This window comes from Myotis nattereri, assembly GCF_964212035.1.
Source record: "Myotis nattereri genome assembly, chromosome: X".
Classification (NCBI taxonomy): Eukaryota; Metazoa; Chordata; class Mammalia; order Chiroptera; family Vespertilionidae; genus Myotis; species Myotis nattereri.
In genome coordinates, this window is record NC_138078.1 from 54,987,427 (window position 1) to 55,006,024 (window position 18,598).

The 18,598-nt window shown below is 40.3% G+C and overlaps 1 protein-coding gene across 3 annotated transcripts in view; it reads left to right on the plus strand.

The window, feature by feature from the left end:
• The window catches only part of CHIC1 (cysteine rich hydrophobic domain 1), a gene marked incomplete at its 5' end in the record, with an annotated part of 179,617 nt that overhangs the window by 88,812 nt on the left and 72,207 nt on the right, over positions 1–18,598 (plus strand). For all 3 annotated transcript variants that reach the window (XM_081080884.1, XM_081080882.1, XM_081080883.1), the window contains one exon: positions 14,348–14,503. In XM_081080884.1, the coding sequence (XP_080937010.1) occupies positions 14,348–14,503 (156 nt within the window). The remainder of the gene's footprint in view (positions 1–14,347; positions 14,504–18,598) is intronic.

Here is an 18,598-nt window from a genome sequence, read left to right on the forward strand (position 1 = left end):
AGGAGGACAGCTTAAGGGAGCTGTGGAACAATGTGAAACGTAACAATATTAGAATACAAGGTGTGCCTAAAGAGGCAGAAAGGGAGAAAGGAGTAGAGAAGGTGTTGAAGAAATAATGGTAGAAAACTTCCCTAACCTGGTAAAGGAAAACGTCACACCAGTTCAGGAGGCACAGAGAACCCCAAACAAGAAGAACACAAACAGACCCACCCCCAGATACATCAAAATTAAAATGCCAAACATTAAAGACAAAGAGAGAATCTTAAAGGCAGCAAGAGAAAAGAAAACTGTTACCTACAACGGAGTTCCCATAAGGCTGACACCTGATTTCTCATCAGAAACTCTACAGGTCAGAAGGGAATGGTATGAAGTACTCAAGGTAATGGAAAGGAAGGATCTGAGACCAAGATTACTATATCCAGCAAGGCTATCATTCAAAATAGACAGTCAAATAAAGAGCTTCCCAGACAAAAAAAAAAAAAAAAGGCTAAAGGAGTTCATCACCACCAGGCCAGCATTACAAAAAATGCTAAAGGGATTGCTGTAAGGGATTGCTGAGAAGAAGAAACAGAGAGAGAAACTTAGCCATACAGAATTAAAGTGGCTATAAATAAGTACCTCTCAATAATAACACTAAATGTAAATGGATTAAATGCTCCAATCAAAAGGTGTAGGGTAGCTGAATGGATACAAAAACATGACCCAACTATACGCTGTCTACAAGAGGCCCACCTCAGAACAAAAGACACACAAAGGATGAAAGTGAAGGGGTAGAAAAAAATATTCTATGCAAATGGAAAAGAAAATAAAGTTGGAGTAGCAATATTCATATCCAACAAAATAGACTATAAATGCATCATGCTAAGCAAAATAACCCAGTCGGAGAAAGATAAGTATCATATGATCTCACTCATTTGTGGAATATAATGAACAATATAAACTGATGAACAAAAATACAGCAAGAGAGGAAAAATATTCTAGAGTATAATAGAAGTAATCCTGTTATTTGCAGATTTTTAATATTTTTATATCACAACTTTTGTGATATCACACTGTGTTAGTACAGTTTGGGTAATATTATACCTAAAATCCTTTTATTCTTGAAATATTAATGTTTATTGCATGTAATATTATTATATGTAAGATCTTTTTTCTAGAATAATTGGTGTTTATTGCATGTAACATTATATTTAAAATTGGTTTTCTTGAGGTATTAATGTTTATTGCATGTAACATTATTATATTTAAAATAGTTTTTCTTGAAATAAAAAAAAAAAAATCTGATGATTGCCAGAATAGAGTAGGATGAAGAGGTGGGTGGAAAAGGTGAAGGGAAAGGTAATCGATAATGTGATAACTTTGCATGGTAACAGATGGTTACTAGACTTAATGTGGTTGGTGATCACATTGTAAAATATATGAATGTCGAATCGCTATGTTGTACACCTGAAACAAATATAATATTGTATGCCAACTATACTTAAAATTTTAAATATCCTAATACTCATTTTTAGTAACATGAGAATTCTACTTTTTAATTTGCCCATGGTAAAAGAGTATAAATTTAAACTAGCATGTGTTAAAAGTGGAAAGTATTGGTGAGGAAGAAGGAAAATTGCCACATTTTAGAAATGGTTTTATTAATTCATTTCCAGAAGCATGTAATGAAAGACAAATTTTATATACCTTAAATTTTACTTTTTTAAAAATATATTTTATTGATTTCAGAGAGAAATGGAGAGAGATAAAAAAAAAAAATCCATGATGCGAGAGAATCATCAATCAACTGCCTCCTTCATGCCCCACATAGAGGATCAAGCCTGAAAACTGGACATGTGCCATGACAGGGAATTGAACTGTGACCTCCTGGTTCATAGGTCAATGCTCAACCACTGAGCCACACCAGCTGGCCGGGCTAAAATTTTACTTTTTAAATAAAAATTTAAATTATAATTATAAGCCCTTAAATTTTAAACGGAAATGAGGCAGGATAGTAAGAAGTTAGAAAAGAAACCACGTGGACACATGGGGGGCTGCGGGTGCGCGGGAGGGAACCCCGGTCGCCACCGCCGCTGTCGCCGCTGCTGGGTGTGTGACCCCGCGCCTGTCCGAAGTAGCCTCACCCCAGGCGCCCACGCCTGGCGCCGAGTGCGCACATGGCGACTCAGGCGCACTCCCTCAGCTACGCGGGCTGCAACTTCTTGCGCCAGCGTCTGGTTCCATCGACTCTGAGCGGGCGCACGGTCAAAATCCGAAGGATCCGGGCCAGAGACGACAACCCGGGCCTCCGAGGTAAATGGGGACTGGCAGCGCGAGGGTGCGTGCGGGGGGGGGGGGGGGGGGGGTCCCGGGGAGACCGCGCTGATGTTCTGGGGGCCGGCGCGTGGGGAGCCTCAGGGTCCCGCGGGCGCTTTGGGGAGGGCGGGTGGCGGGTGGCAGGTCGCCCCCAGTCACGAACGAACCCGAGGCGGTGGGGAGGCGGGGTCGGGCCCGAGGGGTGAGCTCGGAGGGGTGAGCTCCGCCATGCACCGCGCTCCGCGTCTCCAGGGCGCTGGTTGTAAACAGGTACACGTTTTCCAGCATTACGTGTTGCAGCAAATCCCAGGGTTCGCTCCCTCTCGTGTCTTCAGTCCCTCTTGCTCTCTCCATACACGTCTCAAGGGAGAAAAACAGTTTGTTGGACCGAAATGTGGTGACTGGGCAGATGTCAAGATGGAGGGGGATTTGGAGCGAAGAGTACCACCGGTTGGTTTCGTGCTCTGTCCCAAAACGGGTCTCAGTGGCAGCTGCCCCCTTGGACAGCGGCTGTCCCTGTCGCCATGATTTCTCGCCTGCCCTCACACCTTCCCCTGCCCGTGGATTAAAGAATCTTTGAAAATGCAAAAAAAAAAAAAAAGAAGAAGTTAGAAAAATTATTTGGCAAGCAGAATGGGGAAACTGAGACAGCTGATTCAAGCTGGCCTCGTCCAGCACCCTGACTCACCTGCCTCCTTCTCCCTTGCACATCCACTCCCTTAAGCATTAAGCCCTCAAGACAATGAGGTTCTGATCAGCATCAAATAATCTTGGGAAAAAAGCATCTGGTCTGTTGACCACAGAGACAGGGTATGGTCATACTAGAGATAACATCTAGGCATCAGTTGTGTTTCAACTCCAGGCACAGCAAAAACAGATGAAGCAATGACATGGCTGACATCAGGACTAGATGCAATAACTAATGACTCCCTGCCATGGTGCCAACCAATCAGTAGATACCATAGCCCTGAAAGAACATACCTGGAAAGCTGGTGGATATTCTATTGAGATCCTCCCCTAAAATTCCCACCTTTAGAAAACAGATAAAAACCCTTAAGACAGGACCCAGTGCATGTTCTCTCTCTAAAACACTCCTTCACTTTCTTCAGGGGTGTATCTTTCCTTTATTTCTCCTGAACTGTAAGTGTCCCCATGAGACTTAAAACCAGGGGAGCAGCAGGCAGTGGCAGCTTATCCCTGGCTAATCACCTGAACCTGTCTCCAAGGGCCCTCTTTTGCCTCTGTAACTTGTTTTCTGAGTCCATGTATCCCAACTGACTCACTTCTTCTACCTCTGTGACTTTTTTTCTAAAAGAACAAGACAATTCTCTGAGCAGCCCACTTGAATCTTCTCCTGATTGTACTTTCACTTTGTATACTAAACTAGAGGCCTGGTGCACTAAATTTATGCATGGGGGGTCCCTCAGCCTGGCTTGCACCCTCTCCAATCCGAGACCCATCAGGGGATGTCTGACTGCATGGGATCAGGCCTAAACCAGCAGTCGGACATCCCTCTCACAATCCAGGATCACTGGCTCCTATCCACTCACCTGCCTGCCTGCCTGATTGCCCCTAACCACTCTACCTGCCTGCCTGATCACCCCCTAACTGGTTCCCTGCCAGCCTGGTCTTGCCAGATCTCACCCCTAACTACTTGCTCCCACACACAGGACCCTACTGCTTGCTATTCCGAGCCAGTCTGATCATTCCTAATCTCACCCCTAACTGCTTGCTCCCAGCACCCCTAACTGCTTGCTCCCCTGCTGGCCTGATCACCCCTAACCACCTCTGCCTCAGTCCCCACCACCGTGGCTTTGTAAGGGAGGAAGTCAGACGTCCAGAAGATGTCTAGTCATCCAGTCTAATTAGCATATCACTTTTTTATTAGTATAGATAAACTCTCTTGTGCTAGAATTTTTGGCTCTGAATTCTTTCTTTGCCAAACTCAAAAACCAAGAGCCAACATTGCCGATAACATAATGATAGAGGGGACGGAAGATGGCGGAGATATAGGCAGACGCGTCCCAGGTCGTCTCCTGGAGCAAATGGAGTGAGCAGCTGAAACTAATAACACCCACACCGAATTGGCGAAATTGCTCGGCTGGTGAGACGGTTTGCAGCCGGGAAGAGCAGAACTCCCCTGGAAAGGTAAAAAAAACCAGGGATTTGGGCAGGAAAGTTTGCCAGACCTCTGAGCCCAGAGAGTTGGAGGGAGATGTGTGGCAGAAAGCCGCGTCCCTTGGGACAGGCACAGCCCCTGATGGGGGGAAAGGAGAACTGCGGGATTCCTGGCGCCGCCGGGGGAATAGAGAGCTGGGTTCTGTGATCACAGAGGACTGAGCCTAAAGGTGGCAGCCTGAAGAGCTGACCAGACCATGCAGTCCCGGTAAGAGAAGAAGCTTACACAAACCAAGCCTTCCCCGTTTCCGTGGCCGGCGTTTGTTTGTTTGTTTACACAGAATCCTGTTCATGGGACATTTCGGATACAGATACTCACCTGTGCTGAAGAGAGGGAGAGTGTGCGGAGGAGTGGAATCTGGGGAGAGACTGAGGAGAGAAGGGGGGCCGGGAGAGGTGGCAGTGAATTGAGTGCTGAGACACCCCTGAGCCCAGGACTGGGGCAGCCATTCTCTCCAGAGAGTGAGACTCCTCCCCCCTGCCCACAGGCAAGGAGCACAGCCACACCCAGATTCCACCCTGTAGGAGATCAAGGATTAAAATAACCTGATCAGTCCCTGGGAGATAACAGGGTCTGGCCTATAGAGGGATTTTCAATCCCAGCAACAACACAGCGCCGGTAACTAACTATTACGCAGCCAGCTCTGGGCAGTGAACGTCCACTGGACAGAGAGGCCCTATAGCCTCAGAGGCCAACCCCAGAACACTGCCACCCAGAGGCTGACCCACAAAGTGACTCTTTGATAAACACAAAATAAGGCAGTCTGGGAAACAAATGCGGCTTGCTTTAAAATAAGGACTGTGGTTTACAAAACAGAGGAACAGTGTATCGCAGGGAAACTCAACACTCTCCTGAATACCTGGCAGGTCCAAGGCCAGCCACACTGAAGAATAGAAGAACCGAAGGACCTTCACTACTGCAATTTTTTTTTCTTTTTTCACCTTTTAACTAAGAAAACAATTTTTTTTTCTTCTTCTTTTTTTTTCTTCTTTTTCCATCACCTGATTTTACCCTTTTAATTACTACCTTCTTATTTTTAACCAGTATTATTACTGATACCATTTTACCATTTTTTAAAGTGCCATTTTATTTTCTCTTTATTTTATTTTGGGATTAGTGTTCTCCATTCTATTTTCATCATTATATTATTGGTTGTTTCTAGTTTGCATTCATCTCAAGGGAGCTGTTGCTGGAATTTGTTGGGATTAGTGGCTGTTCTATAGGAGTATTCTCCTCATGTAAAAAGTCTCTTCCCCTTTTCCACTTCATTCTCTCTTTTCGCTCTTTTTTTTTCTTTCTTTTCATTTCTCGCTTTGATTTTCCCCCCTCCTTTTTACCAATTTCATTTTTGCACTCCTTTTTTTGGTCCCTACTTTTCTTTTCTTTTTTCTCTTTTATCTTTTTCTCTTCCTTCTTCCTTATCCCCTAATTCTCTTAATTCGGGTGGTCACCTTTATTTGGGGTTATTAATATCGTGAATATATTTGTGTATAGTGCCTGGTACGTGGTGCCTTGTTGTGTTGTATTTTGTGCCTTTAAATCAACGCAGCAGATCCAAGCAACAGCAACCTCCTGAGCACCACACCCTCTGCTGAGGAACAGCAGCTGTACGTGAAACCTTGCCCCACCAGCCAGAAGAGCCACCACAGCTGTGAACAGCACCCACCAGAGGAGCTGCTGCCAACTGAAGAGCAGCTGCTACCGCAACTGCCCGAAGAGCAACCAAAGACCAAGGAGTCACTGCCACCAAGGGAGCAACCACTGAACGACTCAACGTCTAGATATGTCAGTGAGATCAAACATGGGTAGACAAAGAAACCCCCAAAGGAAAGAGAAGGAGGACTCTCCAGAAAAGCAGCTAAGTAATACAGAGGCATGCAACATGACAGAAAAAGAATTCAGAATAAGGGTCCTAGAGTGCATAAACCGGATGGAGGAAAAAATCGACAACTTATGCAAGAAGCAAGAAGAAACAGATGAAAAAATCGATAACATATAGAAGAAGCTAGAAGAAACAGATGAAAAAATCAACAACTTAAGTAAGACCCAAGAAGACATGAAGAGTGATATAGCTGTAATGAAAAACTCCATTGAAAGTATCAACAGTAGACTAGGAGAAGCGGAGGACCGAATTAGTGAATTAGAAGACAAGGAAGCAAAACACACCCAAAATGTACTGCAATTGGAGAAAAAAATTAAAAGACAGGAGGAGAGCCTAAGGGAGCTTTGGGACAACATGAAACGAAACAACATACGAATAATAGGGGTACCAGAACAACAGAAGGATGAACAAGGATTAGAGAACCTATTAGAAGAAATAATATCAGAAAACTTCCCTGAGGTGGGGAAGAAAAAAGTCACACAAGCCCAGAGAGTCCCAAACAAGGTGAACCCGAAAAGACCCACACCAAGACACATCATAATTACCATGGCAAATGTTCAGGACAAAGAGAGAATCTTACAGGCTGCAAGAGAGAAACGGAAAGTTACATACAAGGGATCTCCCATTAGATTGTCAAATGATTTCTCAACAGAAACACATCAGGCCAGAAAAGAATGGACGGAAATTTACAAAGTGATGCAAAGCAAAGGACTGAATCCAAGAATACTCTATCCAGCAAGGCTATCATTCAAAATTGAAGGGGAAATAAGAAGCTTCACAGACAAAAAAGGCTAAGGGAGTTTATCACCACCAAGCCAGCAATGCAAGGAATGCTAAAGGGACTGGTATAAAAAGAAGAAATAAAAAGCTCAGAAAGAAAACAGCCACACAAAAACAGAAATGGCTACAAACAAGTACCTTTCAATAATAACTTTAAATGTAAACGGACTAAATGCTCCAAACAAAAGACATCGAGTACCTGAATGGATAAAAAAACATGACCCATACATCTGCTGTCTACAAGAAACCCACCTCATTAGAAGGGACTCACACAGATTGAAAGTGAAAGGATGGAAAAATATCTTTCAGGCAAATGGAAAGGAAAAGAAAGCTGGGGTAGCAATACTTATATCGGACAAAGTAGACCTCAAAGTGAAGGCCATAACAAGAGATAAGGAAGGCCACTTCATAATACTAAAGGGATCAATACAACAAGAAGATATAACCCTGGTAAAAATATAAGCACCCAATGGGGGAGCACCCAAATTCATAAAAAAACTCCTGGAAGATATCAAAGGAGAGATCAACAACAATACAATCATAGTAGGGGACTTTAATACACCACTGACAGCACTGGATAAGTCTTCTAGACAAACAATCAGCAAAGATACAGCAATGCTAAATGACTCACTAGATCAGATAGGCTTAATAGACATCTTCAGAACACTTCATCCCAATGCCACGGAATATACATTCTACTCAAATGCTCATAAGACATATTCAAAAATAGACCATATATTGGGTCACAAGCAAAGTATCCCCAAATTCAAGAAGATTGAAATCATAAAAAGCGTCTTCGCAGACCACGATGGTATAATATTAGAAATAAACTACAATAAAAACAACCCAAAATACTCAAACACCTGGAAGCTGAATAGCATGCTATTAAATATTGATTGGGTTACCAATGAAATCAAAGAAGAAATTCAAAACATCCTGGAAACTAATGACAATGAAAACACAACAATACAAAACCTATGGGACACAATGAAAGCAGTCCTGAGAGGGAAGTTTATAGCTCTACAGGCCTATCTCAAAAAACAAGAAAAAATGGTAGTAAATCATCTAACTCTACAACTCAAAGAATTAGAAAGACAGCAACAAGAAAACCCCAGAGTGAGCAGAAGGAAGGAGATAATAAAGATTAGAGCACAAGTAAATGACATAGAGACCAAAAAAACAATACAGAAAATCAATGAAACCAAGAGCTGGTTCTTTGAAAGGATAAACAAGATTGACAAACCTCTAGCCAGACTCACCAAGAAGCAAAGAGAGAGGACCCAAATAAGCAAAATCAGAAACGATAGAGGCAAAATAACAACAGACCACACAGAAATACAAATGATTGTTAAAAAATACTATGGACAGCTCTACTCCAACAAACTAGACAACATGGAGGAAATGGACAAATTCCTAGAAAAATACAACATTCCAAAACTCAATCAGGAAGAATCTAAAAATCTCAATAGGCCAATAACTATGGAAGAAATTGAAGCAGTCATCAAAAAGCTTCCAGCAATCAAAAGCCCAGGACCAGATGGCTTCACAGGGGAGTTTTACCAAGCATTCAAGGAAGAACTTAAACCTATCCTCCTCAGACTACTACAAAAAATTCAAGAGGAAGGATCACTTCCAAGCTCATTCTATGAAGCCAGCATCACCCTAATACCAAAAGCAGGTAAAGACAGCACAATGAAAGAGAATTACAGACCAATATCCCTCATGAACATAGATGACAAAATCCTCAACAAAATCTTAGCAAATCGCATCCAGCAGTACATCAAAAAGATCATACACCATGACCAAGTAGGATTTATCCAGGGATGCAAGAATGGTACAATATCCGCAAATCAATAAACGTGATACATCACATAAACAAATTGAAAGAAAAAAACCACATGGTCATATCAATTGATGCAGAAAAATCATTTGACAAAATTCAACACCCATTTTTGATAAAAACTCTCAGCAAAGTGGGAGTAGAAGGATCATACCTCAACATAATAAAAGCCATATATGACAGGCCCACAGCCAACATCATACTCAATGGACAAAAACTAACACCATTTCCCCTAAGAACAGGAACAAGGCAGGGATGCCCCCTCTCACCACTCCTGTTCAACATAGTACTGGAAGTGTTAGCCACTGCAATTCGGCAAGAAGAAGAAATAAAAGGCATCCAAATTGGAAAAGAGGAAGTAAAACTGTCCTTATTTGCAGACGACATGATATTATACATACAAAACCCTAGAGACTCCATCAAAAAGCTCCTAGACTTAATACATGAATTTGGCAATGTAGCAGGATACAAAATTAACCCCAAGAAATCTGAGGCATTTCTATACACCAATAGTGAACTTTCAGAAAGAGAGATTATAAAAACAACCCCGTTTACCATCGCACCAAAAAAATTAGGCTACCTAGGAATAAACTTAACTAAAGAGGTAAAAGACCTCTACTCAGAAAACTACAGGACGTTGAAAAACGATATAGAGGAAGACATAAACAGATGGAAGAACATACCGTGTTCGTGGATTGGTAGAATCAACATCATTCAAATGTCCATACTACCCAAAGCAATCTATAAATTCAACGTGCTTCCCATTAAAATACCAACGGCATACTTCAGAGATCTAGAACGAACTCTCCAAAAATTCATCTGGAATAAAAAAAGACCCCGAATAGCTGCAGCAATCCTGAAAAAGACCAAAGTAGGTGGGATCTCAATACCAGATATCAAGATGTATTACAAAGCCACTGTTCTCAAAACTGCCTGGTACTGGCACAAGAATCGGCATATAGATCAATGAAATAGAATAGAGAGCCCAGAAATCGGCCCGAACCAATATGCTCAACTAATATTTGACTAAGGAGGCAAGAACATACAATGGTGCCAAGATAGTCTCTTCAATAAATGGTGTTGGGAAAATTGGACAGATATGTGCAACAAAATGAAACTAGACCACCAACTTTCACCATACACAAAAATAAACTCAACCTGGATAAAGGACTTAAATGTATGACAGGAAACCATAAAAATTCTAGAAGAATCCAAAGGCAACAAAATCTCAGACATATGCCGAAGCAATTTCTTCACTGATACAGCTCCTAGGGCACTTGAAACTAAAGAGAAAATGAACAAATGGGACTACATCAAAATAAAAAGCTTCTGCACAGCAAAAGAAACCATCGAGAAAACCCACTGTGTGGGAAAACATATTTTCCAATGTCATATCTGAAAAGGGACTAATCTCCAAAATTTATAGGGAACTCATACAACTTAACAAAAGGAAGATAAACAAGCCAATCAAAAAATGGGCAAAGGACCTAAATAGACACCTTTCAAAAGAGGACATTCAGAAAGCCAAGAGACATATGAAAACATGCTCAAAGTCACTAATCATCAGAGAGATGCAAATCAAAACAACAATGAGGTACCATCTCACACCTGTCAGACTGGCTATCATCAACAATTCAACAAACGACAAGTGCTGGAGTGGATGTGGCGAAAAAGGATCACTTGTGCACTGCTGGTGGGAATGCAGACTGGTGCAGCCACTATGGAAGACAGTATGGAGTTTCCTTAAAAAACTGAAAATGGAACTCCCATTTGACCCTGTGATCCCACTTCTAGGAATATATCCCAAGAAACCAGAAACACCAATCAGAAAGGATATATGCACCCCTATGTTCATAGCAGCACAATTCACCATAGCTAAGATCTGGAAACAGCCTAAGTGCCCATCAGTAGATGAATGGATTAGAAAACTGTGGTACATCTACACGATGGAATACTATGCTGCTCTATAAAGGAAGGAACTCCTACCATTTGCAACAGCATGGATGGAACTGGAGAGCATTATGCTAAGTGAAATAAGCCAGTCAATGAAGGAAAAATACCACATGATCTCACTCATTCATGGATAATAGAGACCATTATAAACTTTTGAACAATAATAGATACAGAGGCAGAGCTGCCTCAAACAGATTGTCAACCTGCAGCAGGAAGGCCGGGGAGGGTTGGGGGGCAGGAGGTAGTTGCGTAAGAGATCAACTAAAGGACTTGTAAGCATGCATATAAGCATAACCAATGGACATAAGACACTGGGGGATAGGGGAGGCTCGGGGACTGTCTAAGGCATGGGGATCAAATGGACACGTATGTAATACCCTTTGTAATACTTTAAGCAATAAATAAATAAATAAATAAAAATGCTCTCACTTGAAAAAATAATAAAATAAAATAAAATAAAATATGTGACTTTTCTAATCAACCACTTAGCCACACTATCATTGTGCCTTAATCTTCTAGCAGTTATATGGGCTTATAATCCATTGAAAATGGAAAGTAATTATTAGAATGCATTTAAGGGTGGGTTGATTTTTTTTATAATAAAAATATTCTGGCTTCTGAAAAAAAACAAAAAAACATAATGATTTAATAATTGTACGATTTACATTTTATATCAAAATTCATCACTATAAAAAATGTGGTGATATTTCTGGATGCACAGTTTTAGAGAACAGATAGTAATATTATGTTACAGATTAGAGATAAATATATCAATATATTTTTTGTTATTTAACTTGTATTTGGTTTCTCAGGCATTTACTAGGAAAAAAAAGAAGTTGAATATCACTGTTTGAAGGGGAGTTATGGGGGGAAAAAAGAGGAACAAATGTAATAATCTGAACAATAAAGATTTAATTAATAAAATAAATATCACTATTTGAGAGGTAAATCTTAGGATAGCAACTTGGTACCTTGTTTTTAAAAAGAACATCTTTTAGGAACATCTTGCTTCCTGGCATGCCATAAGTTTGGTTCAAATAAATGTAAATTCTTATAAAAATTGCTTTAAAATAAAATAAAAAGGATATCTTTTTTGCTCTGAAGAATTTAAGTACTGACGAGCATTGAATTTGACTTCAAAATGTAGCAGATTATCCTTTTGTTTATAATTAAATGTGTTGCAAAGCTGTTTGGGTGAAACTTCATGCAAAATCTCCAAATCTAGCCATAGATATGATTCACTGTCTTCCTTTTTCAAAGCATTACAGTCAGAAGGTTCTTTCTAATGTATAATTTCCATTTCCTGTGAGGTTATAAAACAAGACTATTATTCTCATTTTATATATCAGGGAAACTAAAACTCAGAAAAATTAAATGGATTTGCCTAGGATTTGTTATAGCCAATAAGTTACTAGAATTCAGATCTTGATTTATTGTCTAATATGTTTAGCCTGCTAGTGTTTATATTTTCAGTTATAATTTATGGTTATCTCAGTTTATTTTCATATTTACCTTGAAAATTTAGTCACTTAATTGTAATTCTTTTTACTCATTGCCAACCATCTAAATGGAGAACAAAATTAGTTTACTTTCCCCATGTTAATACAGTTTTGAGCCTCACAATTTCACAACTGTTGTTAGTTAATATATTTGGAAGAAAAATGACATGAATGGTTCTAATAAAACTAATATAATTACTTAATGTTTTAATCATGAGGTGCTGAGTTCTATGATCATGTATCTTTCTAACATCTGCTAATAGGTATATATTTTTAGTGTTGATTAAAAGACAAAAATGTAATTCATTGATTCCTCTAGTTTAATTTTTACTTAGAAGAATTGTAAAGGTTCATATTTTGATAACAGACATGCTAATTGGGGTTTTATTTTACAGCAGCTTCTTTTTCCTCACATTTTCATAAGTGTTACTTGCATAGCCAGGTGCTAGATTTTTCCCCCATAGATATTAACCTGCCAGCTTTCTAAATCAAAGGGAATAATTTTGTGATTCAGAAATATGATTTCACTGAAATCAAACCATATTTAGTATACTTTGAATTGTATAACCCCAAGCAGAATTTTCAATATAAATCTAATTATGCCTCTCATGCCTTTGAACTGACTTTGTTATGGTTTACAGAGAAACACAAGCAGCCACTTCCAGGAATGGAGGTAGTGATTAAAATATTACATTTGTATAATGACTTTCCAACTTTGAAAATTTACAGCAATCATGAGTCCATTTTATGCTGAATACTAAGACCAGTTCTTGAGTGTATTCACCTCATAGTCTTTTATAAATGTAGCTTTTACTTACAAATAATGGAAATAATGGCAAGTGTTAAAATTCTGTTGCAAATTTGCCAGGGAGGAAAGGTTTGACAGTTGTCTTTTTTTAAAATACATTTTTGTTGATTTCAGAGAGTAAGGAAGAGGGAGAAAGGGATAGAAACATCAATGATGAGAGAGAATCATAGATTGGCTGCTTCCTGCACACCCCACACTGGGGATCGAGCCTGCAAGCTGGGCATGTGCTCTGACCGGGAATCAAACCATGACCTCCTGGTTCATAGGTTGACACTCAACCACTGAGCCATGTCAGCTGGGGGACAGTTGTCTTTTTTAAAAGTAATCCAAGCCTGGCCAGTGTGGCTCAGTGGTTTGGTGTTGACCCCTGCACCAAGAGGTTGCTGGCTCAATCTCCAGTAAGGGGGCATGCAACAGGCAGTTGATCGAGGTTTCTATCTCTCCCTCCCTTCCTCTTTCTCTAAAAATCAATACAAATATTTCAATAAATAAATAAAAATAAAAGTAATCCAGGAATATTGCCAAAGTCTAATTTTAATTTCATTTCCTCTGGTAGTATATAGGTTCATATTATACTTCTTATCTTACTCAACTTCTGGTCAGAGTGACTGGAAACTATAAATCATATTGCCTTAATATTGAGAATATTTGGTAAGATGACTGCTTGATGGTTATTCTTTACCACCAATTTATTGTTGTCATTTTTTTGTTGGTAATATGAGAAGGTTGTTTTTAAACATCAGGATGAATTCTGTAAACATGAAATTATATATTTTTTCTTTCTAATGTCATCTAGGAATATGTAATATGTATTTATTGGGGAAAGTAAGGTGAGGGAGAGAGAAACATCAATGATAAGAGAGAATCATTGATCGGCTGGCTCCTGTACACCCCACACCGGGGATTGAGCCCCCAACCCAAGCATATGCCCTGACCGGGAATGAATATGACCTCCTGGTTCGTAGGTTGACATTCAACCACTGAGCCATGCCACAAGGGAGGAAATATATTTCCTTAAAGTACTTGTAATAAGACAAACATTTTCTTTAGGTTTAGAGATAAATAGTGGAAAGTTGCCCACAAACTGTTAAAGATTATGCTCTTGTTGTAGGTGGCCCCAGAAGAATTTAAGACCAGCATTGGCCGTGTGAATGGGTGTTTGAAAAAGGCTCTCCCAGTCAATGTGAAATGGCTGCTGTGTGGTTGTCTCTGCTGTTGTTGTACTCTGGGTTGCAGCCTGTGGCCTGTTATTTGTCTCAACAAAAGAGTGAGTAACCATTTTATTTTATAATAATGCTAAGAACTAATATTTTTAAACACTATGTGCCACATATGTTGCATGGTTTATTTAATTCTCATAACAATGCTATCCTCATTCCAGAGATAAACTCAGGGACAGAGAGATTAAATCATTTGTCCAGCCTTTATCAATACTTTATCACTTAATATGAATTCCATCATTTGAAATAAGTTCAATGTTAATGGAGTACTTAAGTAAATATCAATGTAACTAGGCTACTTATTCTTTTTACAAAACTCAAAGCTGTGATTTAAAGTGTATGCAATCTACATCTATATGGGAGAGATTCTTCTGATTTGAAGAAAGGCAGAAGTGAGAACAAACTACAAAGTTTGTGGGGGGCAAGAATCCTGCTTAGTTTGAAACAGGTTGAAACAGCATTCTAACATGGCATTACTAGTTATATCACAAATTTAAGTCTACTATCTTAATTTCATCTTCTTTAACATTTTATTATAGTCTTTGAATGCTTTCTCCACCCCCAGTCCCACCCACCCCCCCCCCGCCACAGTAGGAAGATATCTTTAAACTTTTTAATTTATGCCAGTGAGGAAAATTAATTCATTTTACCTAAATTTCTTTTTCCTGTACCACATTGATGATTTTATTTAAACTTTTAAATAATATGTAACCTGCTGAACCACATCCAAAAATCACAGAATCTTGCGAGAATATAATTAGTGGTGCAGTTGTTTCATAAAAGGCCAACAAATTCTGAAGAAGTAATTGTCTATTCCTTTCCATCTTTCTCCTGCCCTCCTTAATGTCTTATTTATTTATTTATTTATTTATTTATTTATTTATTTATTTTTAATCCTTACCTGAGGATGTTTTTCCCATTGATTTTTAGGGAAGGTGGGAGGGAGGGTGAGAGGGAGGGAGAGAGAGAGAGAAACATTGATGTGAGACAGAGACACACATCGACTGGTTGCCTCCCACACACGTCCTGACTGGGCAGAGGATCCAACCTACAACCTAGGTATTTGCCCTTGACTGGGAATCAAACTGGAGACCTTTTTGTGTGTGGGCCAATGTTCTAACTAGTGAGCAACACCAGCCAGGGCCTTAAAGTCTGCTTTTAAAAAAATAATAAAATACTGCCATCCCTATGACTTTTTTAATGGAAACATTAAACATTTTATTGATTCTCTTGGTAATTATCAGTAGGTCAGAGCTTTATTTTTTTAATATATTTTTATTGATTTCAGAGAGGAAGGGAAAGGGAGAGAGAGATAGAAACATCAATGATGAGAGAGAATCATTGATCAGTTGCCTCCTGCGCGCCCCACACTGGGGATCGAGCCCGCAATCCAGGCATTTGCCCTGACGGGGAATCGAACCATGACCTCCTGGTTCATAGGTCATTGCTCAACCACTGAGCCATGCTAGCTGAGATAGAAGCTTTACTTTAAATAGAGCTTTGTTTATTGTCAAAGCATGTACAGTATTTTCAAATGGCTTCCTATAAGTTAAAAAATGACAGCATACATTTATTTCCCAAATTGTCATATCTTCTAAAAGTTACAAATCAATAGCTCCTATCTATCCCCATTATTTTTAAAGCTTCAATGTGCATTTATTATATTTGTATTTTTCATCACACAAATATATTCAATTTCAATTACTTAAGAACAGATTTTTTTAAATATATTTTTTATTGATTAAGATATTACATATGTGTCCTTGTCCCCACGTTACCCTCTACCCCCACCCCCCCGCTCATGCCCTCACCCCCCCGTTGTCCTTGTCCATTGGTTAGGCCTATATGCTTGCATATAAGTCCTTTGGTTGATCTTTCCCCCTTACCCCTACCCTCCCCTACCTTCCCTCCAAGGCCCGACAGTCCAATCAATGACTCTCTGTATCTGGATCAGTCCTTGTTCATCAGTTTATGTTGTTCATTATATTCCACAAATGAGTGAGATCATGTGGTATTTATCTGCTCTCCAGTTCCATCCATGCTGTGGCAAATGGTAAGAGTTCCTTTTTCTTCTTCCTCTTCTTAAAGAATACCTTTCAGCATTTCATATAATGCTGGTTTGGTGGTGATGAACTCCTTTAGCTTTTTCTTACCTGTGAAGCTCTTTATCTGACCTTCCATTCTGAATGATAGCTTTGCTGGATAAAGTAATCTTGGTTGCAGGTTCTTGCTATTCATCACTTTGAATATTTCTTGCCACTCTCTTCTGGCCTGCAAAGTTTCTGTTGAGAAATCAGCTGACAGTCATATGGGTACTTCCTTGTAGGTAACTGACTGTCTTTCTCTTGCTGCTTTTAAGATTCTCTTTTTGTCTTTTGCTCTTGGCATTTTAATTATGATGTGTCTTGGTGTGGTCCTCTTTGGATTCCTTTTGTTTGGGGTTCTCTGCGCTTCCTGGACTTGTAAGTCCATTTCTTTCACCAGGTAGGGGAAGTTTTCTGTCATTATTTCTTCAAAAAGGTTTTCAATATCTTGCCCTCTTTCTCCTTCTGGTACCCCTATAATTCTGATGTTGGTACGCTTGAAGTTGTCCCAGAGATTCCTTACACTATCTTCATATTTTTGGAATCTCTTTTCTTTTTTCTTTTTCGGTTGGGTATTTTTTGTTTCTTTGTATTTCAAATCTTTGACTTGATTCTTGGGATCCTCTTGTCTGCTGTTGGATCTCTGTAAATTATTCTTTATTTCAGTCAGTGTATGCTCAATTTCTAGTTGGTCCTTTTTCATGTCCTCCATGGTCTCACTATACTTATTGAGGGATTCATTAAATTTATCGGCGGTTTCCATAAAATTCTTGAAAAACCTTATAAACGTGGCCTTGAACTCTATATCCAGTCGTTTGCTTTCCTCCATTTCTGCCATTTGTGACCTGTTTCTTTGTCTCCGCAATGGCTGCTTCCCTGTGTTGATAGAGTGGCCCTGCGCGCCAGGTGTCCTGTAGGGCCGAGTGGCTCAGCCTCCCCAGTTACCTGAGGTGGACACTCTTGGTGCACTCTTGGTGCCTTGGTTGTTGTAGGATCACTGGGAGGAATTGACCTCCAGGCCAATTGGCTGTGAGAATCAGCTGTGTCTGAAGTGGGAGAACTTCTGTGCTGAAGACACCCTTCTGCGGCAAGACTTGCTTCAGTGGGGCTTTGGTGCTCACTGAGTCTGCTCCCTGAGTGTGTCCCTTATGGATCTGGGGAGTTGCAATCTGGATGGTCCCCCTCTGACCACTGGTTACAGTGGCTCCTGGATCTAAGGAGGTGCTAATTCAGCCTCTGCCTGAGGCCACACAGCAGGAGCCACGAAGAGGCTCAGCTGTGAAGCAATGCAAGCCACTGCGGGGCCTTGGGCCTTCTCTTGGAAGTTCCGGGTCTGCCTGGCTCGGCTGCAGTTAGGTACATTCACATGCAAAAGCCTCTGCCGCAGCCTGGGTGGGGCAGGGTCTCAGGGAATCAAAGGGCGGAGCAAGCAACTATGGCTGATTCTCCTAAGGAGTCGCGCGTCTCAGTGACCCGGTAATTGCTGCAAGCACCTCTGAGGGAAAGCTGCACTCAAGTTCGCCCGCTGCCCAACAGTCCAGCTTCTCCTCGTATGAGTCCTGGGTCCCCAGAGACTTCCCGGAACCGGAGTTCAGAGCAGTCAGGAGCTTGTGATTCAAAAAAACAGCCGCGTCCTCAGGTGTCACCCCCTTTCCGCGCGCGCGAGCCTCCGTACCTCTGCACTTCACCTCCGCAGCTCCTCTGGCTCTCAGTGTGCTTTTCTTTCCTTCTAGTTGTAGAATTTACACTCAGCCAGCTTTCCTGTTGTTCTAGGTGATGTCCGCTCTGTCCTTTGTGGTATTTTTCAATTGTTGTGGGAGGTGGCAATTTCCCGGTGTTTATCTATGCCGCCATTTTAGTTTCTCCCAGATTTTTTTTGTTTAAATATTATCCACTATCTTTTTTTCTAGTGAACTGTTGACTCTTTGCCTGTATATTTATTTACACCTTCACCACAGAACCTGAAATAAAGAGAAGCAATTTCTTTAATTATGTGATTTTACTATGAGCACTTCTGATAATTATTTGATGGAAAATGAGATTGATATTGATGCTGTG